This window comes from Xenopus laevis, chromosome 3S (assembly GCF_017654675.1).
Source record: "Xenopus laevis strain J_2021 chromosome 3S, Xenopus_laevis_v10.1, whole genome shotgun sequence".
In the NCBI taxonomy this organism is placed as follows: domain Eukaryota; kingdom Metazoa; phylum Chordata; class Amphibia; order Anura; family Pipidae; genus Xenopus; species Xenopus laevis.
Window position 1 is genome coordinate 97,976,378 of NC_054376.1, and position 26,365 is coordinate 98,002,742.

Below are 26,365 nucleotides of genomic sequence, written 5' to 3' on the forward strand. Positions count from 1 at the left end.
CTAGCTGCAAACAGCACACTCATGCTGTGAACCACTGATTTTGTGTGCTCTAACTGGCCGATTCCAGCATGATTACAATGTAATTCTCCTACCGCACACCTGTAGTTCACCAATCCTGCAAGCTGGTGGTGCGTTCCTTCCGTTGACCCGGCAGGGTCCCTTAGCAACCAATGTGTAAAAGAAACGGATCCGCACACACACAGATTAATGCAGTCGGGGAATATCCCCTTTTATTCAGCCACCAAACATCAACGTTTCGGGGGGGGAAACACCCACCCTTCATCCAGCATGAGCCATGAGGCATGAGCAATGCAACTGCCAAACATTCATGGTTGAATTACTTGCAATAGGAGAAATGTTTGGTTGAAAGAAGCCACTAGTAACAAATATGAATATAATGACTAATTTAAAAAAAACATGACTGTCATCTCTCCTTCAAAGTAAAATAAAAACCCAGATACAAAAGTATCTGTTGAAAAGCCACCTGGGTTCCCCAGTTTGATATGTAGTTAATCTGCACTTTGGTTTCAAAGGGTACAGTAGCTTCAATCCCAACATTTACTGTTTTTAAAGAGACAAAAACAGTATATTTCACCATACATTACATGTCACACTGGTACATATGAAAAAGTCTTACAATAGGCTTAATAATATATCCTTTTCATTGTAGTCACATATTGTGAATAAAAGGTGCTTGGCCACTTAGCTAGAATATGTCATAGGACCTCTAGCATTCAAATATGACAGTTGCCCCATTTCAACCTTTTTAGAAAACTTGCTTGACATCCATTGTTTCCATGAAAGCAATAAAATGATATGGAAGAAATATGTCTCGTGTGAAAAAGAAAAGCGATAAAGGTGAAAGTCAAGGCTGGGGAAAAGAGGGAGAAAATCAAGGCAATTGATAAGGAAAGAAAAGTGTGGGAAATGGAGAGTGAAACCGGAAATACAGTTGGTACATGTGAGTCATTGGGAGTCCTAGGAGAATGCACAGTGACCACAGGGGAAATCCAGAGAGGGAAACGAAGAAGGAAATTAGGAGACAGAGAGCAGGGAATAGGGAGCTCGGGGAAAGTAATTGCAGTATTCAAGGTGATGCACACTTTTCATAATATGGTATGTCTAAGGCCAAGGACCAAAAAGAGTTTTTTTTTATACCAAAGCAAGATGCTCACTGCTGTAGAATGAAAGACCATAACCACAATCAACCCCAAGTATGTGGGGATTGTAATTAACCTGAAAAGAAGGGTCAAACTTTTACAGCATTCTGAGGAAGGCAAAGAAACCTGGACTGGGTAATTCATGAGTTTCTTGGAAATATATTGTGGATAGAGAGGGCAGTTTTGACTCTAAATGCCTGATCTTTCTAGGTGCATACAATTTAAAGGTACAGATGTAGATGGAGAGTTCCCCCAAAAGTAAAAGTGTACCTTGTATGTTTAGACTTATGATTACTGACTGTACTAATAGGGATGATACTCAAGAATCTTATTGTATATGACGTTAACTTGTGATGCTGACAGGGGCTGCAAAGAGTTTAATGGCAGATATATATATCCCCATTAATAAACCATCTCTTTGCAATATATGTTGGGCAATTGAGTCACACACCTATATGATAACACTTTCAGAGGAATTTTGAGAGAGATGTCGCTACTGTAACTTATGGGTTAAATAATGACCTCCTACACACCAATACACAATCAAGACCAAGGCACTGCAATCCAATGGAATTGCAGGATTGTCTGTTGAAACTACTTCTTTGGGCCCTCCATATTAGCAACACTGCATCTCTTTATCCCTCCTTCCATGGGGTATATTTATCAAAGAGTGAAGTTAGAGATCACCACAGTCCACTAGCGTGAAATGCCGCCTCTCTGCATTCATTTCTATGGGATTTTTAAAGGCGTATTTATCAAAGGGTGAAAGTGAAAGTTCACCATTTGATAAATACGCCTTTAAAAATCCCATAGAAATGAATGGAGAGACGCGGTATTTCATTCTAGTGGACTGTGGTGATCTCTAACTTCACTCTTTGATAAATATACCCCAAAGTATTCAAAGTGTATTGATCGTGACTCTTGGTTAAGATTGGTTAACCAGCACAGCTTTCATAAATCAACCAACTGTATATAGACAAGCCTTTAAATTAACACTATATACCTATAGCATTTAAATTTGTTTTAAACTAGAATAGGCAATGAGCACAAAAATATTTCAGCTGTTGATATCATTGCATTCATTGTACTTTTAGCTGTTGGCACAACTACTCGCCTCAGTTTATAATCTTTCCTCACACATCTTTATCTTGGTTACAGCTTTTAAGCACTAAAAAATATTATTAGTCTTGTCAGCTTTATGGCCATACTTTCATATAACATTATAAAGTTCAGCTCATGATTGGAAAACAAATCTTGAAGCAAGCCAAGCATGGAGTATGATGAACATGCATTTTCTGCAAAACGACAGAGGTCAACTAAGCTACAATGACGTGGTTATTTCTTAGGGGGATTGCGTAACTTTCTTAATATTTCATTGCACATAAAATGTAATCTGGAGCACTGTGATTGCAAACCAAACTCTGATTTCTTTTAGCTTTCTAAAGAAGTTTGAATTTAGTAATCAATCATTAATTTTTGGCAGAAAAAAATACACCCACGTTTTTGGGTCTGTGTAGGTATATCACAAAACACTGTATGTAAAGGATGTTTACCAAAGTGTAACAGGCGTAAAACATTAGAGAGACAAGTTATTAAGGGTCAGATTCAAGTGCTACAGTGCTAAGACAAACACAACTGCACTTAGATCAGCATATAATAAGCTCTTTCTCATACATTGTGCAAAACCATGTTCATCAACTTGTGCTGGATAGAAAATCTGACACAAGCTACAAAACTACAGTGCTCAGTGGGGTAAGGAACCTTGGGAATCGGTGTGCAAGCTAAATGATTGGTAACAAAGAAGTATGTTAGCCATACAGTACATGCCACCTCTTCCATAGTGTGTACAACAGTGTGGCATTCATAATGTTTCCTCTAAGTTGTGTGCTTGTGTGTGCATACACAAATTATGAGGCCAATGCACACAACAAACTCTGGTGCAGATAAAAAATACTGGACCATATGCAAGTATATAACAGAAACTTATCTCATGGTTTATCTCATGAAAACTTAATCAAGATCCACGTGGAATTTTGGAATTGAAGTCCATGGGTGCCAAAGATAACTGAAGATTACCTTGTTGTCTGTACTGATAATGACTCCTCTTGCTAATTAAAATGAATGCTTGAATAGTGTACTGTATGTTTTGTCCCTTAGACTTGTTCAGTCTATGAACTGCACACCCACTGATCCTAAACTGAATGCCTGTCTCTTAGCCTTACCCCCCCCTTCACTGATATCTAATAACATTCTAAGGGTGGCCATACAAGCTGTCAACTCGGCCCCTCCAAACCAAGGATATTCGCCTGGTTATGGGCCCTCCTGTTGGCCAATTCAACCTTTGTCTGACCAAACTCCACCATATCTTGGCAGGTTAGAAAATCACCTTGGGTGAGGATTGCATTAGCACATTGATATGTCCTCTCATAACAAGCAGACCAACAATCAAATTATCCGAATTTGTCCCAGATGGTTGCTTGCCCAATCAGGTAAAGCTACACTTGTCTGGTGGCCTTGTCAAATATGGTCTTGCTAAGTGGCCAAACACCTTTTATTCACAATATGCCACTACAATGGAAAGGATATAAAATTAAGTCTATTTTAAGATTATTCCATATGTACCAGTGTGACATGTAATGTATGGTGAAATAAACCGTTTTGGTCTCTTCAAAAACAGTAAAGGATTATTTTCCTAAAATTCGAACATTTCTCATTATTTTAGTAATACCACTTCGACCAAACTCACATCCACATTTTTACCTTATTTATCAATAAATTAACTCAAAAAATCTGGTGCAGGAAAAGACTCAATAAAATCTTGAAAAATCAGATTTTTTTGGATTTGACTCCCGAAAACTCTGACTTTTTTGGATTATCCCTCAAAAGCCACTATTTTTTTCGGATTCTCATACAAAACCCAGCGCAGATCGTGATATCCTCCAATTGTAAAAGTGGCATCTGCAATTGCCTTCTTCATGACATGCAGGTTTAAGATGGAGTACTTTTTTATTTTGACTTTTAGCAGTCATGGGGTTTAAGAAATCACAAAAAAATTGAGGGGTTTTTCTACCAAAAAATTAGTTTTTCCCTTTAAAAGTCCAACCAGAAAAAAAAGTTAATAAGCCCCTAATTGTTGTTGGGGTTGAAGCTACTGTGCTACTGTATCTTTTGAAACAAAATGCAGATTAACTACATATCAAACTGGGGAACCCAGATGGCTTTTCAACAGATACTTCTGTATCTGGGTTTTTATATTACTTTGAAGGGGAGGTTACATTGATATGTACATTCATTCATGCAGAGGATTCTTTTTGCATGACTGATATCGGATCGTGAGGACCTGTCGGGAGCCCCCACACTCGGGCAGATAAGCTGCCGAATCGGTCAAAGGACCAATATCGGCAACTTTAATCTGCCCGTGTATGGCCACCTATAGAAGCCAATCCTAATGTTGCTCTGCTACAGCCCTCCAGCATGCTTTGCTTCTTGATAATATTAAGGAATATGCTTGGAGTTGCTTTAAAAAATTATGCTTTAGCTTCTTCACACATAACAAGACCTAAAGATTCTATCAAGTCTCAGCTTTATGGATATTAATATGTTATGTTTAGCTATTAAAGTGCTTAATTGCCCCAGTCCAAATCCATATCTACTGCACAAAGGGTTGATCCATGGCATGTCATTGTTGGCTGGTCTCTAGCTAAATACCAGCTCCCAGCATCTTAAGGCCTATGGGGTGACATCAGTGTTTCTCTGCTGGCTGAATAAAAGCTGGTGGAGAATACATTCCGTGTGCTATCGGCCTATGGTATCAAAAAACATTTGACACATATGCAAGCAATATTTGACGCTAGTGAACCCTTTCTTTTTACTGTATTGAACTGTATTAAACTTGAGCTATAATTATATATTGCTGAGATGCAAACTCATGAGTTTAAAATTCTTAGTAGAATTCTTGTTTTAAAAAGCTAAGTTGCAAACCTACTTTAAAACTCTCCTATGTGCATCCCTAGCCCTCCAAAAAAGGCACCCCAAGCTTTAGTACAGAATCAAAAACATTGTTCATTGGAAACATCTGCCATTGTGCCAATATTACTCTATAATCAAACATCAGAAGGTGGCATGCTGTTATTGATTTTTTTGTAAGGTTTCAGTTTTGATTACAGAAGCAAAAATGAATATGGCCACTGGTTGCTGAAGAATACAAGAAGTTTAGGGAGATTCAGCTTTCCCAAAAATGAACAACTAACATGTATAAGTCTCTCCTAATAGGTGATATCTAATGGTCGGCTTCCCCAGTTGTCAACCTGGGTAACTGAGGAAGGTTTAATTGATCAATGTTGTTTTTATTGTCCAATGCTACTAACTATAGAACTCAGCATATGTTTAAACTTTGATATTACTCTAGATTACACTGGACATTGTAACCCATCAAACTGTGGCATGAGCTCTGAAAGGTTTAAATGAGAAGGAATCTACCGAAGCAGGTTATTGCCAGTAGATTAACCACAATAGTGCAAGCTTGAACGTTATATTTATTCTGCAGAATGATTTATCATACCTGAGTAAGCACCTCTAGAAGCTCTCTCTTTTTGTTTAGGATAGCAGCTACCATATCTGCTTGGTGTGGCATCACTTCCTGCCTCAGTCTCTCCCTATTCACTCATACAGTAGCTCTGGGCACAGATTACAGCAGGGAGGGGCGGAGGGAGGGGGAAAAGGGAGGGGGAAAAGGGAGGGGGCAAGGGAGAGAGCAGCAAACTGATCATGCTCAAGCCCTAGCCCTGGAGTTTTATGCTGAAAACAGAAAGCATGATAGACGGAAAGGAATGCTGTGTTTCTTTTGACTCAGGACTCAGAGCAGCATTACTTTGAGGGTTTACTGGTGTATTTATATAGACCTTTCTGATAAAGCTTACTTAATTTTAGCCTTTCCTTCTCCTTTAAGTCCCCTTTAAATCAGCATTGGCTTATGATATGGTTCGGCTATATCTGATTCAAGGTCTTATTCATTTTATACAGTAGAACCCCCATTTTAAGTTTTTCAGGGGACCAGAAAAAATGATGTAAAATCTAGGAAAATGTAAAATCAGGGAAAACTTAAAATCAGGGGATTAAAATGGGGGTTCTACTGTATATACATGACAAGCCTGAATATGAAAGCCTGGAACCAATTTGTGATAATATTTGCTGAAACATTTGCTCCATGGAAACCATACTGCTTTGTAAATAATCAAAAATTTGAAATGTCTTGAACACACTAAAATTCAGTGTAACGGTAGACAGTTTTATTTATATAATCCGAGGCAGGAGTGGTTTTGGCTGAATTAAGATTTGCGTTTCTTCTTCTTTAACTCAGTTTCCTCTTACTATAAATGGTGTAAATGTGATGGAGAAACCAAGCTATACACATTAATCCCAAACTACACACATTAATCTCGTCGCTGTCATTGAAGTTCATGTTCCTACTGCTCAGCAGTTACTTACAGGCTTTGGTACCATTAATCATATCAGGGTCATTAAATATAGTTTATATCAATTTAGGCTGATGTATGCCAGAATGATGTGGACTTCATTGTACATTGTATAATGTTGGATGTACTCTATAAACGAAATCAGATCTTACCAAAAGCATTATATCAGTCACCAGAATGTAGACATACATTGTACAGTATCCTATATAACATAATCCTAAATTGAAAAGTGATAAGTAAATGAGAGCCCTTTTAAAACTTAAAGGTTAGAACTAACATGAGCACCAATGAGGGTTGACTGCTGAGCCAAAAGCAGAATGCATGGCTGCTGTGCAGAGTGGTATTATATTAGAGCACAACCACACACACATTTATTAATTTCAGTTACTATTTATGTATCTAGAACATATGTGTCATTTTAAAGAAATACTTTATTTTTTTAAAGGGAATCAAGCCCCCCATAAATGTTCCACTGCACCTCCTAATTCTTTGATTAGAGTTTGTCAAAAAATGAATTACAGATGCAAGAGAAATCACAGATTAGAATGTTGTGTATCTACACTGTTGTGTGGGTTATCTTGTTCTTATATAGGGAGATAAAATCCATTTCTTTGGCAAGGCCACCAGACAAGTTGATCTTTACCTGATTTGGCAAGCAACGAAGGGATGATTTGGTTGTTGGTCTGCCTGTTAGGAGAGGACCATATCAATGTACTAATGCAATTCTCAGCCAAGGTGATTTTCTTACCAGCCAATATTTGGTGAAGTTTGGCCAGACAACAGCTGGATTGACCAATGAGGGGGCCCATACACAGACATATATCCTTGGTCTGGAGGGGGTTAATTCACAGCTTTTATCAGCTCCTGTATGGCCACCCTTACAATTTAATTATCTATGGCCACCTTTCAGGAGAAAACATACAGTAAATTTCCAGGCTTTCATATTTAGGCTTGACCAGGCTCCTTTGGGCTTCATCCGAATGATTTAGGCAACTATCCTTGTTAAGAAGAATGAATTCTTAACACATGATGGCTTCAAAAATGCCTTTCCTATTAGAAGCAGATGATGTCAGTGTTAAGTAATTTATAGCTAAAAGCTTCATGGCAATTGTAATGTGTGTTAAAATGTAAACATGGATAAATCTGTTAGTTTTGCTCTCACACCACATCTACAATTCTTAATCACGCTCTTATACTGTTCCAGCTGGATTATTATAACAGTCAATGAATTGGTTCTCCTGCCGCTCATATTTTCACTCTGTAATAATCTATCCTTAAATTCACTTTCTGAATTACGTTATCAGAAAGTTAGTTGATTTCAAGTTCAAAGGAAATATATTCAGGTCAAAGAGTAAAATCCTGAGCACTGACAAGGTTGGTGACACTGTTACTGTTGCACCTGCAAATTATTTTTCTTTAATTGATGAAGAATTTTTTATTGTATCGCATGCAGGGCCGGACAGGGAGTAAAAGCAGCCGGGCAAAAAAAATCAAAGCAGCCAGCATGTAAACACGCGATGGTCTTGTACTCATCCACTCATATGTTGGGGTAAAACTGCAAAAAATAAACAAACAGCTGCCTTTCTCACTTAAGTGTAATTTGTGTAAAATATGTTAAAGATTCTGCAACCTTGTGCCTTGAAATGGACACCGAACCCCTCAGTGACTTCTAATATCCTTATTTACAGTAGGGGGTACACTGAGTGATACTCAGAGTTCCCTTTATAATTCGGCCTGCAGCCTTGTGCCTTTATATGGTCACAGAACAACCCCTCAGTGACTTCTAATATTCTTATCTTTTACAGAAGGGGGTACATTGCAGGAGCTGGATCCCAGCAGAACTTGCACTTGCTAATAATCCCCGTGAAATGAGACGCTAGCGACACGCATGCAGTCACGTACATACTCAAACATAGACAGCAGCCCTAAAGAATAGCGCAAGTACAATGCAAGGATACCATGCAGCTGCTGCAACTCTCGGCTCCCTTCAGTATTTGCGCACATAGTAACAGTCCCCCCTCTGTTGCGTGAGCATGCACGCTTGCACGATGCTCAAAAGCTCAAATGAGCTCAAAAGTTTCTGTTAGAGAGTGCCGGAGGGGGGGTTTTAGTGCTGCAGGTCCCGCGATCTGTCCCCCCACGTGCGACTGTAGGGTCTCTTTGTAGCTACCACACACGCCTCCCTCCCTGCCCTGGCGCCTTGAGTCAGCTTGAGTTTGCAACTTTACCTCCTTGGGTGCAGAGGGTGCTCGTCACACTGGCTGTAGGAATCAGTCTTTACGAGCAGACAGCAACGAGAGTAAACTAAAGAGAGTTGTTTATAAGTGAATTTGCGCGATTCGCCGCCGACAAATAAATTCGTGACACGGCCGCGAAAATTCACCAGCATCAACAAAAAATGGACGCTGGCGCATTTTTTTGGCGAATCGAAACTGCGCAAACTCACCCATAACTATCGTTTATCAATAAATATATCTATACAGTACATGTCTATCTTTTTGGCCTTACATGGCTCACATTTGTGCTCTCCACAAACTACTCTCTCCCCCTAAATTTCTCAAACCCAGGCCCGGATTTGTGGAAAGGCCACAAAGGCCTGGGCCTAGGGTGGCAGAATTTTAGGGGGGTGGCATGCCGCCCACCCACATCTGTATTGGTTCAGAAGCACTGGGGATTCACAGAAGATACAATAGTTTTTAAAATTTCCTGTGCACCAATCCCCAGTATTTCAGACCTGATACTGAAAATTTGTGCGTTTGCACAAAGGAAGAGGAAGGGACAGTGGTGGTGAACGGCAGTGGGCCTAGGGGAGCCTGCTATGTAAATCCAGCCCTGCAAAAACCTAGAGAGACATAAGAGGCTGATACCCTTTTAGGTTTTCACTTTGTCTTTCAGAAGCTAATATATGACACAGCACCGGTTCAAAGTTCCAAAATTAAAAAGCCTTTATTTGACACATGGCTTTATGATCTGCAAATCATATGATATGCAGATCATAAAGTCATGTGTCAAATAATGGATGGAACTTTGAACAGTGTTGTGTCATGAATTGGAGTTGGGGATTGGTCCACGGGACACGTGCACCGCCTTGTTGAAAGAGGTGGAATAGTGGTGAGCGCTGACTGAAAAATCACTGTTATCTTTCAGAAGCCAACCACATGCAAAATAAGAGCAGAAAGTCCAAAGGCCTATTATAATTACACATAGAAAACCATTTATGAGCCATTGTACTGATTTTACCCAGTATGGGTGTACTGGGATGGAAGCATGCAATTACCCCCAAAAAGCATAAGGAGGTATCTTATCTGTTTGTTGTTGTGTATTTATACAATGCACCCTAAAATGTTACGTCTTCTACTGCAAAGACGTTTGCTTGTATATTACAGACTCACTGAAGCTGAGTGGATAAAATACAGTAGAAGCTGTTCACCCTATATAAAATGCAACTAAAAAAATAAAAGAAATGACACATACTCATCATCATCAATCAAGACTCATAATGCCAAGAACTAACATCATTTTAATTGTGTGTTGGTAAGCCAGTCACTATGAAATAAATATGCATAATCTAAAGCCAGATGGTAAAATGATCTTTGGGCAACAAGACAACTCAGTGAGAAGTGATTTGTAATACTGTATGTCAGAATATGTGAAGGCTAGTTGCTATCAGTTGCACACAACAGTCACAAGGCTATTCTAAACAAACAGCACAGTGTGAAAGTTATCTAAGGCAGCACTTAATATTTACACTGGCATTAGAACATTACTCTTCCCAGTGGACTAGTGGATGGGTTTTACTTGATTTTGGGTCATTCTGTAGATCAACAGGAATGCAGCATCTAATATAAACTGGGTGTTTTGTGCAAGAACAAATCTCAGTTAAATGATTTGGTGTGCATTATTGTCTAATTCTTAGAGACAAGCCCATTTATTAATACATATTTTAATGGCTGTTACAGAAAATTAAAAGTTCCGGCCCCGGTTAATACCAGTCAAATGTTTAAAGGGGTTATGAATGACCCTTAAAATGTTCCCAGCTCTCCGAAATAGCCTTGGCCAAACTTAATTAAAGAAGCAAGAGAAAGCTTGAGTGGGAATCATCCCTATAAGGTCTACTTCAGTTCAGTCTACTGCTGTTTCCAAACATAGTGAGATTATGAGTAATTCTATGCTTGAGGATATTTTTCAAACTAATGAAATTAAGAGTTCATCACTAATGTTGATGGGCTTCTGCTTCTGGAATGCTTTCACTTTTGATAATATGTATGAATAAACTGAGAGTTGCACGCCATTATTTTTAGGTGGAGAAACACAGATGTTGAAGGTTTATTTCACCTGCTTTGCCACTCTTTGGCTTTTAGTCAGTTACTGAAATACAGTACACCATTCAGTTGTAAACAGCTGTTCATCATGTACAATTGTATGCATTACCCATTCATTCTATTTGTAGGTATTTCCCATGATGAATGTTTCCACTGATATTGCTGAGTGCAGAGTGCAAAATAGGAAAGAGTAACAGGGCTTCTATACAAAGATTGGGCACAGTGCAAAATGGCACAATTTCATAAATGAGCCCTTTAATCATCCTCCCTTGATGCCATATAGCCATTGAATTGCAAGTTAGCAAGCAAGAAATGCAACATGTGATTGGCTGTAGCTTGTGAGTCAATCCATGAGTCGTCGTCCAAGTTGTCGTCCAAGCATGAGTCATCCAATTGGTCATTTTTAACTATAGTTTCTTGAGCTGTTACAGAGTACAGGAAAACAAAGCTTGTCTGTGTGCATTTACATATGGAGCCCTTTTTTTGTTAAGTGCAACTTGTATGCCTCTGGTACTACTACAAATAACTGCAAAAAAGAAATAGTGCGCAAGGCCAATATAAGCACTACTAAAGTAGATATAATTCCAAGAGTTGAAAAAAGTAATATAAACAGGAGGACATACTCACAGTTCACCCCAGTCCAAGGGTGCATACACATGAGAAAACAACTGTGAGTTCCTCCAAAAAATAAGTAAACTAGAAAACAATAAAAAAATACAAAATGTATCGGACATATTAAGGAAGGCCTAACATGTTTCGTGCCTGTTGGGGCACTTACTCATAGACTTTCATTTGTATTTTGCCTGACAAAGGGGTCCGAAAGCTTACAATGAATTTCTATTGTTAGCCAATATAGGTATCACTTCTACAATACTTTTTGTATTTGTTTCTTTTTTATTTGTTATTTTTGCTACTGGCTAACATGGTACCACTGTCTTGTGCTTGATTATTTTAGAAACTGTAAAGAATTTTGTTTATATTTAGAAAGTTTTTATTTATTTGAGATTAAATATAAAGCTGGCCATAGATGTGTAGATTTACCTTCATATCGGACGAACGTTCGTGCCATCTCCCGACCTGCCACTAACCATTCAGATCAAATAAAGTAGTAAAAGAACAGATCAGCCGATGTTCTGCTCCTGACAGTAATTGTACGAAAGTTATGTCCGACAAAAGCTGGTGAAGTCTCCCTCTGATATTGTCAGTTCGGCAATACATGCAGAGATATTATCAGTTGCCGACAGAAATTTTCTAACCTGTCCGATCAACTGAACGACCGATCGCCATCTCACGAAAAATGTCAGGACACTCCACAAATAGTCCGGAAATCTTACAAAACGGAGATTCGTACGATCAAATCTTTGTGTCTATGGCCAGCTTTACATTCTAATTTTTCCCCAATAGTTCTCTTTAACTGCTCTTTTGGTTACTGGGCTGATACACCCTCCAAGGCCTCTCAGACAGGTACACAAGCCCTCAAAGAATGTCAATCGTTTATTTCAAAAATATCTGGGTCTTGCAATATGGCAATCTGATCAGCAATATGATCAATCTGATCATTGCCTATATTTCTGAGCATTTGTATTTATGATGACTTTTGTGTTGTAAATGTATGCTTCCTTTTACCAGTCTTTTACTATGTTTTTAATGGCACTTGATGCTAAGCAGATATTTTTTTAAACAGTTAAATGCTTCTATTTCTTGAATAGTATTTCATCTGAATCCTTTTTTATAAAAGTCAGTTAAATTAAATTTCTTTACAAATAATGTGCATTTTAAAAAATCTATCACAGCAGGAAAAATACAATGAGTCACCATTGCCAGGAGTCCAAGTCTCCATCCTTGGATTTTCAGCAGCTGTTATGGACAAATGCCAGTGACTTATCTGTTGTGGAAAAGCTATACAATTTAATCGTCATCAAGGATTATCTCAGCAGTTTCTGTTTCATTCTCAATATTAACTCAGGCTTTCAAACTTTTGTTCTCTGACCTGCATTGTGCCTTTCCAGGAAATGATTACGGTGGAGGAGGAGACATACATCATTCACAATGTATGTCCCATTAAAGGAACAGTAACACCAAAAAGTGTTTAAAAGTAATGAACATATAATTTACTGTTGCTGTGCACTGGTACAGCTGGTGTATTTGCTTCAGAACCTCTACTTTAGTTTATATAAACTAACTGCTTTGTAGCAATGGGGGCAGCCATTCAAAGCTGAAAAAGAAGAAAAAGTACAGGATACACAGCATTAAACAGATAAACTCTGTAGTATACAATGGTGTCAATGTTCCTTTATGGTGGACAAGGCTTTGAGGCACATTGTATTTATCAGAAACTTGGGAGCAGAGCCTTGCTCCTACTTTCTAAAGTGGAGTTTTATTTGGTGCTTTAGTTTCTTGGATACCTGGCCATCACTATCCACACTGCAATCAAACCTGGGAGCCACACACAAAAGACATTGGGGCTCATTTATAAACAGTGGACAAATTGAACCTGGGCAGTAACCCATTGCAGCTGCTGGTTCAACACTGAAAGCAATCGCCTGCCCATTGTTTATAAATGAGCCTTGAGCCCTGTTTATTGGAACCCAAAAATGACCCTATTTTGAAAATACCAACACTTCAGTAGGATAGGATTGATCTTCAAAGAGAGGACCTGCCACTACAAAATGTTTTTGCACCAATATATTGGACTGTGTACCAAAAGCATTCATACTCTATACATGCACTTCAATGGCTTCATTTCTCCTATTAATGGGCTATTTTGCAATGATTGGACAGTGAAATGCTGAGACAATAAGCTATTGTCTTTATTTTTTTTCTGCTGTTTTTGGACTATAAGCCATTCTATATCGAAATCTTCCCACTAGCTGCCTTTGTCCCTGACCCCACTTGGGTACAGGTTACCATTCTCTGATGTGGAAAAATAAAAGAAAAAATTAACAATTGTAAAATCACAAAAAATAAAATCGAAATAAACATTTAAAATGAAAACGATCCTATACTGTAAAAGCACGATAATGGCCTGTATCATAATAAAAGTTAATTTTGAGTTGTACTGCTCCTTTTTGCTTTAAAGAACTTTCTCAAAAGCCAGAAGGTATAACTTTAATAGCGACGCACACTGATATAGTTTTTTTGAAATACATTTTTACTTAAATCATCTGAAGCCCATCTAATTTTTCATTAGAACAAAGTCCATGGGAGCGTAACCATTCCTAGAATATATATTTTGACTTTAGATCACTTTCATAGCATATTTTCCATCCATTTTCCTATAAGGAATGTGCCAGTGCCCAACACCACTTGTTTATCCAGGCATGAAATTCATTATCATGGGTAGGCTGACAGCATGCAAATGTATCTGCTTTGTTATTAATCTCCATGGCAATCATTTTGGCACACTGACGTTAATATATTTTCCCACTTGTCTAAAGAAATATCATACTAAACTATCATTTACCATGATTTGCCTCTTTTAAAATGTGACAATGAACTCAGTATTTTTTTTAAACTATTAGAGGTAGGAAGGATTTTATAACAAACTCCACAAGTAGACAGCACTTCTGGACAAGGTTTATTGTAGCAAAACTGCTGAAAAACCCTGAACGCCTATGGCCTATGATTAAGGGATCCATTCCTGAAATGTGTTTTTCAGCAGTTTTGCTACAATAAACCTTGTCCAGAAGTGTCGTCTGCTTGCGGAGTTTGTTATATGGTTACAGTGGGGACACTGCAGACTGAGCACCTGGCCAGGGGAATAGCGGTGAGCTGGAGTGGTCTCGTTTTTGTTATTTTTCTAGGAAGGATTTTAGCTATTCCTTCTATAAAAAAAAGTGTCTTCTGTTCAAGCATTGGGTCATCTCCCTATATCTGTAGAGGCCTATAATACGGTGTATTTTCTAATAATGGTAGTTAGTCCTTCAGACTTTCACCAGACAAGATGAGACAAGCTAGAGTGTGAAAGAGGTCATGGCTATTTGAATAAATATGTACCAATATTCAAATTTTTAGAAGCGTTTGTCACGTTTATCCAACATAATTTCTGAGCTTGTTTTTTTTCCGCAGTCCTTCTGGTGAATAATGCTTCTCCTTAGTCTAACTTTGTATGTATGCACCTGCTGGTTTTAATTCAAACCTCTGCCTCCTTCTGACCATTATCATTAGGTAGCTTGCTACTGTTCATGGACGGCATTAAAGCAGAACTAAACGATACAAAGAATAAGCTTAAAAATGCCTTATTTTATATACAGAATGTAATGCACTAGTCTAAAGGTTCAGCATCTGTATAACAATAATGATCCAGGCCATAAAAGTTGTCACAGGAGTTTCCCATATTGGATTTTACTAGGATTGACAGTAACATGCACATGCTCAGTGTGCTCTGAGAAGCTGTTGAGACACTTAGCTTAGAGGTTAGGTTGTTATGTTACTGGGTCATTGCAAATCATTAAGCATAAAATTAGGTATGTCATATAAGCTGATGATACAGAAACTTGCACTGGTTTCTAAGATGGCATGTACTAATAATCTGAACGAATTACTAATAAGCTTTGTGTTGTGACATTTATATTCGATTTATGCAGTATATTGATATATAACTCAGTAAGAGACAGCAGCACAGAGCATGTGCAGTGAATCAGCAGAAAAGAAGGTGGGGAGTTACTGGGGCATATTTGGAGGCACAGATCTTTACTGCTTTAATCTGGTACAGAACCCCAAATCATAATTTCCAGCAATTCTTTTTGTTCTCCTTTAAGCTCTCCTGTTACCTACATGCTACAGCCCAATCTGGCCTAGCACATATCGGGCAGAGATCTGCCAAAATTAGTTACTGCACCCACAAAAGTGTCTTTCATAGGTAGGTTTTAAAGTGAAAGCCATTACCCACATTATTTTATACTACAAAGCAAGCCCCTTTGTATAGGGGGCTTCTTCCTTTCCGTGGATATGGATCCATCTTCTCACATCTATACCTAACTGAACCTGCCTACCAGCTTAGGCAATCCCTACATGGACCTCTGAGGAGAGGAGTAACAGACAGCACAGAGCCTGTATATTTCATTATACCTGTGAATTTTGCACCAGATATAGCATAGTTAGATGTTGTCTAACTAGAGGTCAAGCTCATTGTCCTAATTCTATTTAAACCACACTGGTGTACTTTATCCCCTAACAAACAATTCTAGACAGTTATAATAGAAAAGATGTAGGCAGTGTCGGACTGGGCCGGCGGGACACCGGGAAATAACCCGGTGGGCCCGGCCCTCATGGGTTTGCTTTTGGCAAGTAGCCATTGCTATGTGTTTTTTGTGTAGGGGCATTTTTAGTTTAATCTAAGATGAAATTTAAAATGGCATCTCATTTCTGGGGTCAGTGACATCAAACAGCGAGAAAGCTGATTCATTCTGAGCTTCAGATAACAGTAAAAGAATGCAACCATGTTCCACTCCTTGCAGATTCAGTGAGCAGCAATGGCAACTGATCCTATTAATCTACAGTAAGTAAGATTTTTGCCACAATTCCTTGTGAGTTTTGCTTTTCTTTTCATCTAAACATGGGCAGTCGCTGTCAATATCAGTTTTCTTTGAAATGTATAACCTTACACCTTTGTGTAATCTTGTTGTTTAAGGTGCATTTTATTTTTGTTTGTTGAAGTAAGTGCAGTCCGAATCCTGTTTCCAATTTCTAATAAAATCAGTTGCATCTTTGGTATCTTAGGCCTGAGCATCTTACAATATGTTCCTTTTTATGTATGAATTCATGAGTTAATGGGAAGAACAATCGGTTTAACATATTTCAAATCATAACAACTTCAATATTTATGCCAGATGTTGAAAAAAAAAAGAGAGATGGAACTGTATTCAACCAGAACTGCCTCTTGGCTCAACCCATTGTAAATGAATTCTCAAGACTAGAAATTTTTCCTTTTTTTTTGCTTATTTAGTCCTTTTGCCATTAATCATTCAAATGACTTGTATCATAGCTATAAAATGTTCTTATGTATATATGTATATATTGCAATTAAAAAAACTGCACTATCATTTGTCATATAAAAAACCCTCAATATTATGACTGTAATATACATTAACATTAAGATCAAAATTTATAGCCAACTGCTTAGAACATGGACCTGTGTTATTCTACTTTCATAGACTATTGCTAGTGACGGGTGAATAAATTCTCCAGGCATGGATTTGCCGCAAATTTTTTAGCGAAACTTCACAGGTGAAAAATCTAACACGACAAAAAAAAATTGTCACACGTCAAAATTGTCGCGCGCATCAAAATTGTTGCGCCTCAAAATTATTCGGACACCCGTTGAGTTTAATGCATTAGGACAAAATAGTCGTGGTATAAAAATGTTCATAATTTCACTAATTTTTTCACCATTTCACAAATTATTCGTAGAAGTGAAACGAGACAGATTTGCATGTGCTAATCAGATCAAAGAGGGGTTATCCTTCCCCTCGGGCGCCACCCTAGGCACAGGCCCTTGGGCACCTAAATAGGAAATACAGCCCCACTTGCAGTCACCACAGTACCAAACAAAACATACTAGGATACTTACATACCACACATAATATGAATATATATAAATGGGAGAAATACTTTTGCCCAAAACTTCTAAACTTGGGGTCTCTTGAAGGGGACCTGTCACCCTAAGAAATAATTTCAAATTATTTTCTGTTGTGCAAAATAGACGTTACTTACAGTATATAATTTATCTAAATCTTGTTCCCATCAGGCTTTAATTCACAGTCACTGCAAGCAGGGAGGTGCCATTTTGTGAACACTATTATTAAGGCGAACTTTGCATCATTCCAAAATCTTGTGTATGGGCCAGAATAGGACACCTGATGTACATGCCTATGCACGGGCTACACAATTATAGACTGTGAGACTGGGGGAATGTGAGAAATGCAGTGACATCTAGGAAGTGCTGAATGGAGAGCGAAAGTAATTGCCTGCTCTGCCTCAATGCCTGAGGCCAAGGTCAGACTGGAGCCTTCGGGGCCCACCAGGCTGCACAACTACAGGGCCCTCCAGGCAGTCCCTGGGGGCCCCCTCCAACCGCTAAATTCCCAGCATGCGCATGTGCAATTAACCGTGCCGACGTGCATGAGAGTAAAAAATGCAGTGACGCACATGCACGTGTAAAACTGCATGCGAAAAAAAAAACCAAAACACACCCTTGCACATAAAAGCGCACAAGCAGGCCAGCAATGGAGGGCTAGGTCTGAGTCAGCGGGGGCCCATCCGTTTTTTTCCCAGTGTCCCCCCAGCCTGGTCCGACCGTGCCTGAGGCATAGAGGCAAGCAAGCAACATATGATTGACAGTTGAGATGTTAAACTACCTTTATAAGGGTAGGACTCCACAAGCGATTTTGTCGCGATCCAACAAAAATAAGGCAAGAGATAGAATTGTCGCGCAGCATCCGACAGTTCTGTCGCGTTGGATCAACGCTGCAACACCGTAGCGTAGCCGTCGCTGGCGAATTTCTGGAGGTTAGTGACTTTGCCCCTTAGAGTGGTGCTTGCTTCTAAGTTTTTTTTTCTACATAGCACTATTAGTCTTTCCAAGAGTCTGTCTGTCCAGCATGTGATGTCGTGCTCCTGTCTGCTGATAAGTTATATCGGTTAATCATGAACCTAGCCTTACGTTTTTATGTCAGTTTTGTAATTGACCCCCACGATGCCTATCTATACATAAAAATTCTAAAAATAAAATATGCTAACTAATAGAGGGATGTAAAACAAAGTACAGTTACGCTCTTGTATACTTATTAACAGTGCAAAAATAAAATGTTGATCAGCTATCTAATAATCTGTTTTATCTCGGACCTTGAAAAACAGAGCCATTTTCCTAGAAATGTGATTTTGTGAGGCAAAGCACTTTTGTTGCCAGCAAAAATATTCTTGGCTATTGATCTCATTTTGTAGCCCTGGAATCTGACCTGGGCCAGGCAGCAGGACTCTCACTCGCAGGAGCGTTCTATTGCTCTTGCATACCTCATTGCTTGTGCTTCCTACATTGTGTTTGCCTTGATTAACATCATTCCTATATATCCTTCTAGTCTTAGCATATTCCATGTGACCTATTCCTGCACACTATCAGGGACACTGACACTTTTCCATACAAATATCACCATACTCTAGGAATTACCCAATGTGTTAAGTAAAGCAGCCTCATTGCCTGGACAGGTGATTAGCGTCTGTGTCCATTTTTTTTGACCCCGGCAAATTTTCGCGCCCGTTTCGAGAATTTATTTGCCGGCACTGAATCGCGCAGATTCGCCGCAAATTCGCGTATGGCAAATAAATTTGCCCACCACTACAGGTGATCGAACTTTGAAAGTTATATTTGCTTGTGAAACAAAAAGGAACGGTAAACATTGCTGAAAGTAATTTTAGTATGCATGGGAAATGTGGGAATACATATTTTAAATGTGTTTGAGTACATAAAGAAAAGCACCAAGCGTTTCCTTTCTAATCAGCATTAGCAGCAAATTACAAACCATAAAAATGCAATTGGAATTAAAGACTAAAGCAACTGAACCGTGTCGATTTCTTGAAAAATTGACAGCTTCTGATGAAGTGGCAGTGAGTCACGAAACGTGTTAAGCGGGCAGCCCCACAGGAGAGATGCTGCTGTCATTTTTAATGGATTTATAATAAATTTTGACTTTTTTAACATATTATTCTGGCTCTGCGGTGCTCCGTTCCTCTACATTGATTTTCTTGAAAAATGTATACATTCCTTAGCACATTATCTTTATGGAAGCTGCAGACTGTCACCAAAGTCACAGAATATATAGTGAATAAAGTAGCCCCTCTTGTAAAATATAAGGATATTATAAGTTACCGAGGAGTTTCATGACCATATAAAAACACGAGGCCGAAGGCCGAGTATTTTTATACAGGTCATGGAACTCCAAGGTAACTTCTAATATCCTCATATTTTGCAACTGCGGGTACTTTATTTATTATAATACACAAATTTCAGTGAGTCATGTGACAGAAATGACATCAGAACTCACCGTTTATAACTGATGACATCAGAACTCACCGTTTATAAGGAAATAATTTACAAGATATTCATGGCTTTTGTGTATTATATTTTTATAAACTTTAACACCATAACAGCACCGTATCCATCCTTCTGAGGTTCCGTTGCAGTGGAATATTAGCACAGAAACATTGCACAGCAATGTTCTTCTGTTATGGAGTAAGATGGCTGACATTGTGCTGGTACGCAGGGTTTTCTTTAGCTACATATTTTGCATTTGCATTTTGTAATCTTGGAATGTATCAGGTTCTCTTTGAATGGATCCTTTCCACAGTCAATTCCAAGAATAATCAGCACTGTCAGCTCAATATACAGGGGTGGAGATCTCAGACTTTGCAAGTGCAAATATGCATCATGTGCAAAGTGCAGAACATATGCAAATTGGCATGTTCTATGCAATTCATCCTTTCCTGAAACTGATCCTTTTGTGCACCCTAGATCTTGAAAGAAGGCATTTCAAACATAACGGCTATAGCACACAATCATTTTGTGTTTGTTAATATTCTCCATTGCTGTACTTTAGTTTAATGACCCTGCTTTACTGAATAAAATTCCTGCAATTCCATTTTGACAAACCAAATAATTTCTCTTTAGTGACAGATCCAAAATAAAAACTTGGCATGAATCAGCAGTTTAAAGATTCCTGGGAAACTGTCCCCTGCTGATCCATCTTCAGTATGCTAAAGGTTCAGCAAATATGTGGAATGCAGAACAATAATGGCTAGTAAAAGCAGGAAAAAAGAAGTCAGGTATAACTCGACTAGTCACAGTGCAGGGAATGACTGCTTCTATGACTACCACTGGTGTAACTAGATATTAAAGGAGAAGGAAAGGTTAAAACTAAGTAAGCCTTATCAGAAAGGTCCATCTAAATATACCAGTAAACCCCCAAAGTATTGCTGCTCTGAGTCCCCTGTCAAAAGAAACACTGCATTTCTTTCCTTCTATTGTGTACTCATGGGCTTCTGTATCAGACTTCCTGCCTTCAGCTTAAACCTCATTGCCCTGGGCAAGAGCATGCTCAGTTTGCTCCTCTCCCCCCCCCACCCCTCCCTTCTCTACTGTAATCTGAGCCCAGAGCAGGGAGAGACTCAGGCAGGAAGTGATGTCACACCACGTTAATACTGCAGCTCCTATTCTAAACAAATAGAGAGTTTCTAGAGCTTTTTACTCAGGTATGGTAAAACATTCTACAGAGCATTCTAGCTTGCACTATTGCAGCTATTCTAGTGGCAATAAAATGCCTCCGTAGCTTTCCTTCTCCTTTAATGGGCCCCACAGCAAATTATTTTTCAGGCTCCAAAATGTTTAGAGGTTGACCTGTTTTTCCAATATTTATTGAAATTGTATATAATTTAGGGCCTCATGGGGCCCCTATATCTCCTGGGCAGCCTCAGGGTCAGCTTCCTCTGTCGTTTCGCCCCTGATGACTACCAAGACCATCAAGCAGTGATTTGTGTACGCAGCTTTTTAAAGATGGTAAAAAACTGATAATGATGACAAAATAAAAATATTGCCTCTGCTTTTTTGGGCATAAAATGTAGCCTTCCTTACCTATATTAACTGTAACAATTTTAATATTGTTATTCTATCTTTTGTCATATGGATTATTATAGATATCTTGTTTGGTAAACACCATGTGACTTATTTATAAAGCAGTTTTAGCCAATTTAGCCAAAATAGTTTTGTACTGTACAGTACAGGTGACAGCACTGTTCATTAATGCATTTTTTATATAATAGTAACCCAACTATTCTTAGTTCTTCACACTTAATAGGTATTATATCTATTAATTAATTCAGGGTTGGAGTTAGGGCGAGACTAGGTAAAAGAATTTCATAGGTGGGGTTAAACTTTTAGTAATGGTGTCCCAAATGGGTATGTGTCACTAGAGATACAGACCCCTACCTGTGGGTCTGACTGCCTAGTCATTCTTAATAGTGCAGTTACTATAACCTTCCAATATTGCCAGCAAAATTGACAATCCCTGGGATTGCTTTGCCTGCCCCCCAGTATAGTCCATAACTAGCTAGCGACATTGCTTATGTCACCATAAAAATTCACAAAAGAAGGCCACAATGGAATAGATCCAGTAAGAGGATTTAAATTATTACATAATCTCCAGCCTGCAATGCCCTTAGTTGTCTGAAGAGCTCACCCTCTTGCCACACAGATACCCCTTGGTTTTAAGGTTCAGGGAGCAAACACCCTCTCTGCCCAAAACTAGTCCTGACCTTTAACTGGGAATACTTTTTTCTAAGTCAAATATAGAACACAGCAGCTCCAATTTGTTTAGAGAGATCAGTAGTTTTACTGAAAAAAGTTGGCAATAATGATATTAAGTATTTAATCTTTACAATATGTTTATTTGGCAGGCAAGCCAACAGGGTACGGATCCAACAATCGAAGATCGCATCACAGAGGAATAGTAGATGAGTGCTGTTTCCAAAGCTGTGATTTCAGAAGGCTGGAGATGTACTGCGCTCCTGCCAAGCAAGCCAAATCAGCACGTTCTGTACGTACTCAACGTCACACTGACATGCCAAAAGCCCAGAAGGTATGTTCTCACAAATAATAGAACATTTTCCCAGTTAAATCCTTACTGCCAATTTGATTTCTGTCCATCTATTATTACTTCTGAAAAAGCATCAATTTAAGGTCTATGTCTTTTTGACTAGATCTTTTAAGTATCTTTTGAGCATTAGTATTTATGCAGAAAAGCTTTTTTCAATAAGATCCCTTCCAAAAAATGTAATAGAACCATATGAGTGAGTCATGGGGACATGATGCCGTCATGTGCTTTAAATATCTTACTTTTGCTTTAAGTACCTGTTAAAATCCTAGGATACAACATTATATATTATTTTTTTGTCATCTTTAGTTTAGAATGCCTGTAAATTATCATGACGGTTTTCAAGTGAATAGCTTAGATTCAGGAATTGCAGAAAGTGACTATATTTACGAATATGTTGTCTTATTTTTAAATGTAGAGGACAGTTGCTTTTTCAAGTTTTATCAAGTTGGTGCCCCACTGAATATACAGAGACTTTTTCATCGAAATGCTTCATATTTCAAAGTTCTAGGACCCCTTAAAAACCCCATAAAAACATGTTAATGTATGCAGTATATGCTATAGTTCCAAGAATACCTGGGCTAGCAAATAGAAACTTATCACTCTGTTTAGCCTTTAATTTGCCTTCAGTCTGTGTCCAAGCAGGACTTGCAGGAAGGCCACAAAGTCCTAGTATCTGGCACAATTTTGGGGGCTCATCTGCATTTGTCCCTTGAGCAGTTGGTACTGGGCACACATTAGATTTGATAGTTGTTTAAATTTCCTGTGTGCCAAGATCCTAGTGCCCCAGGCACTAAGGAGCAAAAGGGAAAGGGTGTTGGGGCAGTGGGAGGATTGGCCTTGAGGTTCCAATAATACAAATGTCTGTGCCCCACCAGAACCAAATTTAAAGTATCTGTAGTCTGTGGGATTCATAAAAAAAGAGAAAAAATTCATCTGTGTTTCATCTTCCCACAAAGTAAGGAAGCATGAAAACCAAGGATTTGACCTAATTGTAGCACTTTTTGTAAGAACTGGTTTCAGCAGAATCATTAGCAGCCAGTCAAATTAAATCCAAACCAGCCCTTATGGGCATAAGGCTAAGGGGCAAATTTACTAAAGGGCGAAAATTGCCAGCGTGACGTCATTTCGGAACTCCGATGATTTACTAATGGTCGCTGGCGTCATTTCGCTAGCGAAGGAGATAGACTCTAGCGGTACATCGCTCCCTAACGCCAGACGAATTTGCGCTCTGACGAAGGGACGTAACTGCGCAAATTCACTAAGATACGCCAGACTTGCCTTCAGCACCTCAGAACAGGCAAAGTGCAATAGAGTAGATAGGAGTTCTTCAAAAAATAATTGAAAATCTTTCTAAGTCCCAAAAAATGGTAGCGTCTTTTCCTTTTTACAGGGTGATAGGCTGCAAAAGATTGTAACTTTTTTGGGGTAACCAGCTGCCCCCCTACATTTCCTAACATATGGCACATAAACTATACACTGGGCTCATGTGTAGGGCAATATAACAACTTTATTTTATTTAATTAAGGTTCCCTGGGCTTGTGTAGTGTAATGTATTTGCTGCAACATATATGTCCATTGTACTTTAACTTCCCACCATATGCAAATTAGGCAATGCTAGCGCAACTTTGCTTTGCTTGGCGCAGTAACGCTAGCGCAACTTCACCAGCATTCGGCGCCCTGGATGCAACTTCAGATTTAAGCGAATTAGCATTGACGTGGCGAATCTACGCCTAGTTTAATGTTGTGATGTGAGCGAAGCCATCGTGGTGCATTTTTGGAGGTTATTAAATTTGCCCCTAAGTACAAATGAAGACTATAGGGTCATTTACCTTCCACACCACAGTTTAGGCCTGTACATTTCCTGTACATTTTCCCACAGGCAGTTGAATGAAAAATAATTAATTTAAAGGGTAAACATGCGCTCCTTGTACCTCTGTACAGTTGAGCTCGGTGCTGCTGCCTTCCTCACAAAAATCACAGTGTCATTTAGTTCCAAGCAGAAGAGTTTCACAAATCAATCTATGCAGTAAACATAAATAAGTTAAACTTCCATTTGAATTTGTTGGGGCCTTTTGATGATGACCAATTTTGCCTCTCTCGTTTTCCCTCAATAGGAAGTACACCCGAAGAATACAAGTCGAGGAAACACAGGAAGTCGAGGATTCCGAATGTGAATGCTGCCACTAAAAATCTCGGAGTATGAATGTACCATCTGCAGGATACTTTTACTGTATGAAAAAGGAACAAAAAAACACAGTGGAAGATAGCGAACATTTTTCTGACTATGAACAAGTTTGACAACATCTCAACCAATGGGCATTCTCCCTCTATACAATTCAAATACACATTCCAATGTTATAAACATCCTTGCCAAGTATTATGACTGCTCTAATATTGTGTAATCTTTCACTTGTTTTGCATATCCTGCTCAAACATTTCTTTTCATAACCTGTGTCCAATAGAGGTCCGAAAATGATGAGCCTTTGGGTGGCTCTAATTGCACTAAAGCCTTTGAATGTTCCGTGTATCCTGGAACAGTTAACCAGCCTTGTCTAAGAAATCTTATATTTGCACTTCTACCATGCAACAGGCTGTTTGTTTTTCAGTGTTTGATAACACTGTTTGCCTGCCCTTTTGTATTTGCACAAATTTGCTACTCAGCAGCAGTTACGTTTTTTTTCTGATTTTGCAGCGTTTTTGGAGTCATAGCAGACATCCCAGGTATGGCCAGATTCATTTAAAGGACCAGTAACACCATACAAAAAAACACTAAGGGCATATTTATTATACAGGTATGGGACCTTTTATCCAGAATGCTCGGGACCTGGGGTTTTCCGGATAACGGATCTTTCCGTAATTTGGGTCTTCATGCCTTATGTCTACTAGAAATTAATTTAAACATTAAATAAACCCAATAGGTTTTGCTTCCAATAAGGATTAATTATATTTTAGTTGGGATCAAGTACAAGCTACTGTTTTATTATTACAGAGAAAAAGCAAATTGGTTTTAAAAATTTGGATTATTTGGATAAAATGGAGTCTATGGGAGATAGCCATTCCATAATTCGGAGCTTTCTGGATATCGGGTTTCCGGATAAGGGATCCTATACCTGTACTGTGTAAAACGAATTTCACAAAAAACAGTGTAAAAAGTTGAGAAAAATGTTGGTAATTTACACCATGTGAATGCCAGATTTGCCGCCATTATTTTACATTGCTTCCAGCGGAAGTCACTCAAAAAAAAAACGCAGAAAAACGATGCGCCGTTTTTTACATGGCGATGCGTGATGTATTATCCTGTCATTGTTTACACAGCATAATAAATATGCCCCTATACATGTAACTGAATTGTGTGTCATTCCATGTTTCCATTCCAATAATAACAACTTCCATTCATTTTGATGAAAATTTCCGGTGCTTTATAAATAACCAACTTTCTAGACATAATGGTGCATTATTGTCAGTGCAGACTAAATGTATTTAGTGTATGAATAGAGGGAATTTTCATTTACTGGTGTTACTGGCCCTTTGAAAAGAAGGTCTGCTTAATCAAGCCTGGCTGCATATGTTACAATGCAAATCATTTTAGGAAACATTTGTTTGGGGTCATAAATGTCACTGATTCTTTGAAGCTACAAGTAACGTCATCCATATGCATTTGTTTTCAATTGAAGACGCATGTAAAATCATCGTATCACTAATTCGCATCCGTATTTGTTATGTAGAACTGTAATTGTACAATGGTGCTACCGTACTTTGTGGTA

The 26,365-nt window shown here is 38.6% G+C and overlaps 1 protein-coding gene across 1 annotated transcript in view; it reads left to right on the forward strand.

The window, feature by feature from the left end:
• LOC108712492 (insulin-like growth factor I-A) overlaps positions 1–25,404 on the forward strand; it is a 44,859-nt gene extending 19,455 nt beyond the window's left edge. The window contains exons 3-4 of the mRNA XM_018254692.2: positions 22,402–22,583; positions 24,716–25,404. Of these exons, the coding sequence (XP_018110181.1) occupies positions 22,402–22,583; positions 24,716–24,775 (242 nt within the window). The 3' untranslated portion in view covers positions 24,776–25,404. The remainder of the gene's footprint in view (positions 1–22,401; positions 22,584–24,715) is intronic.
• Positions 25,405–26,365: the final 961 nt, after the last annotated feature.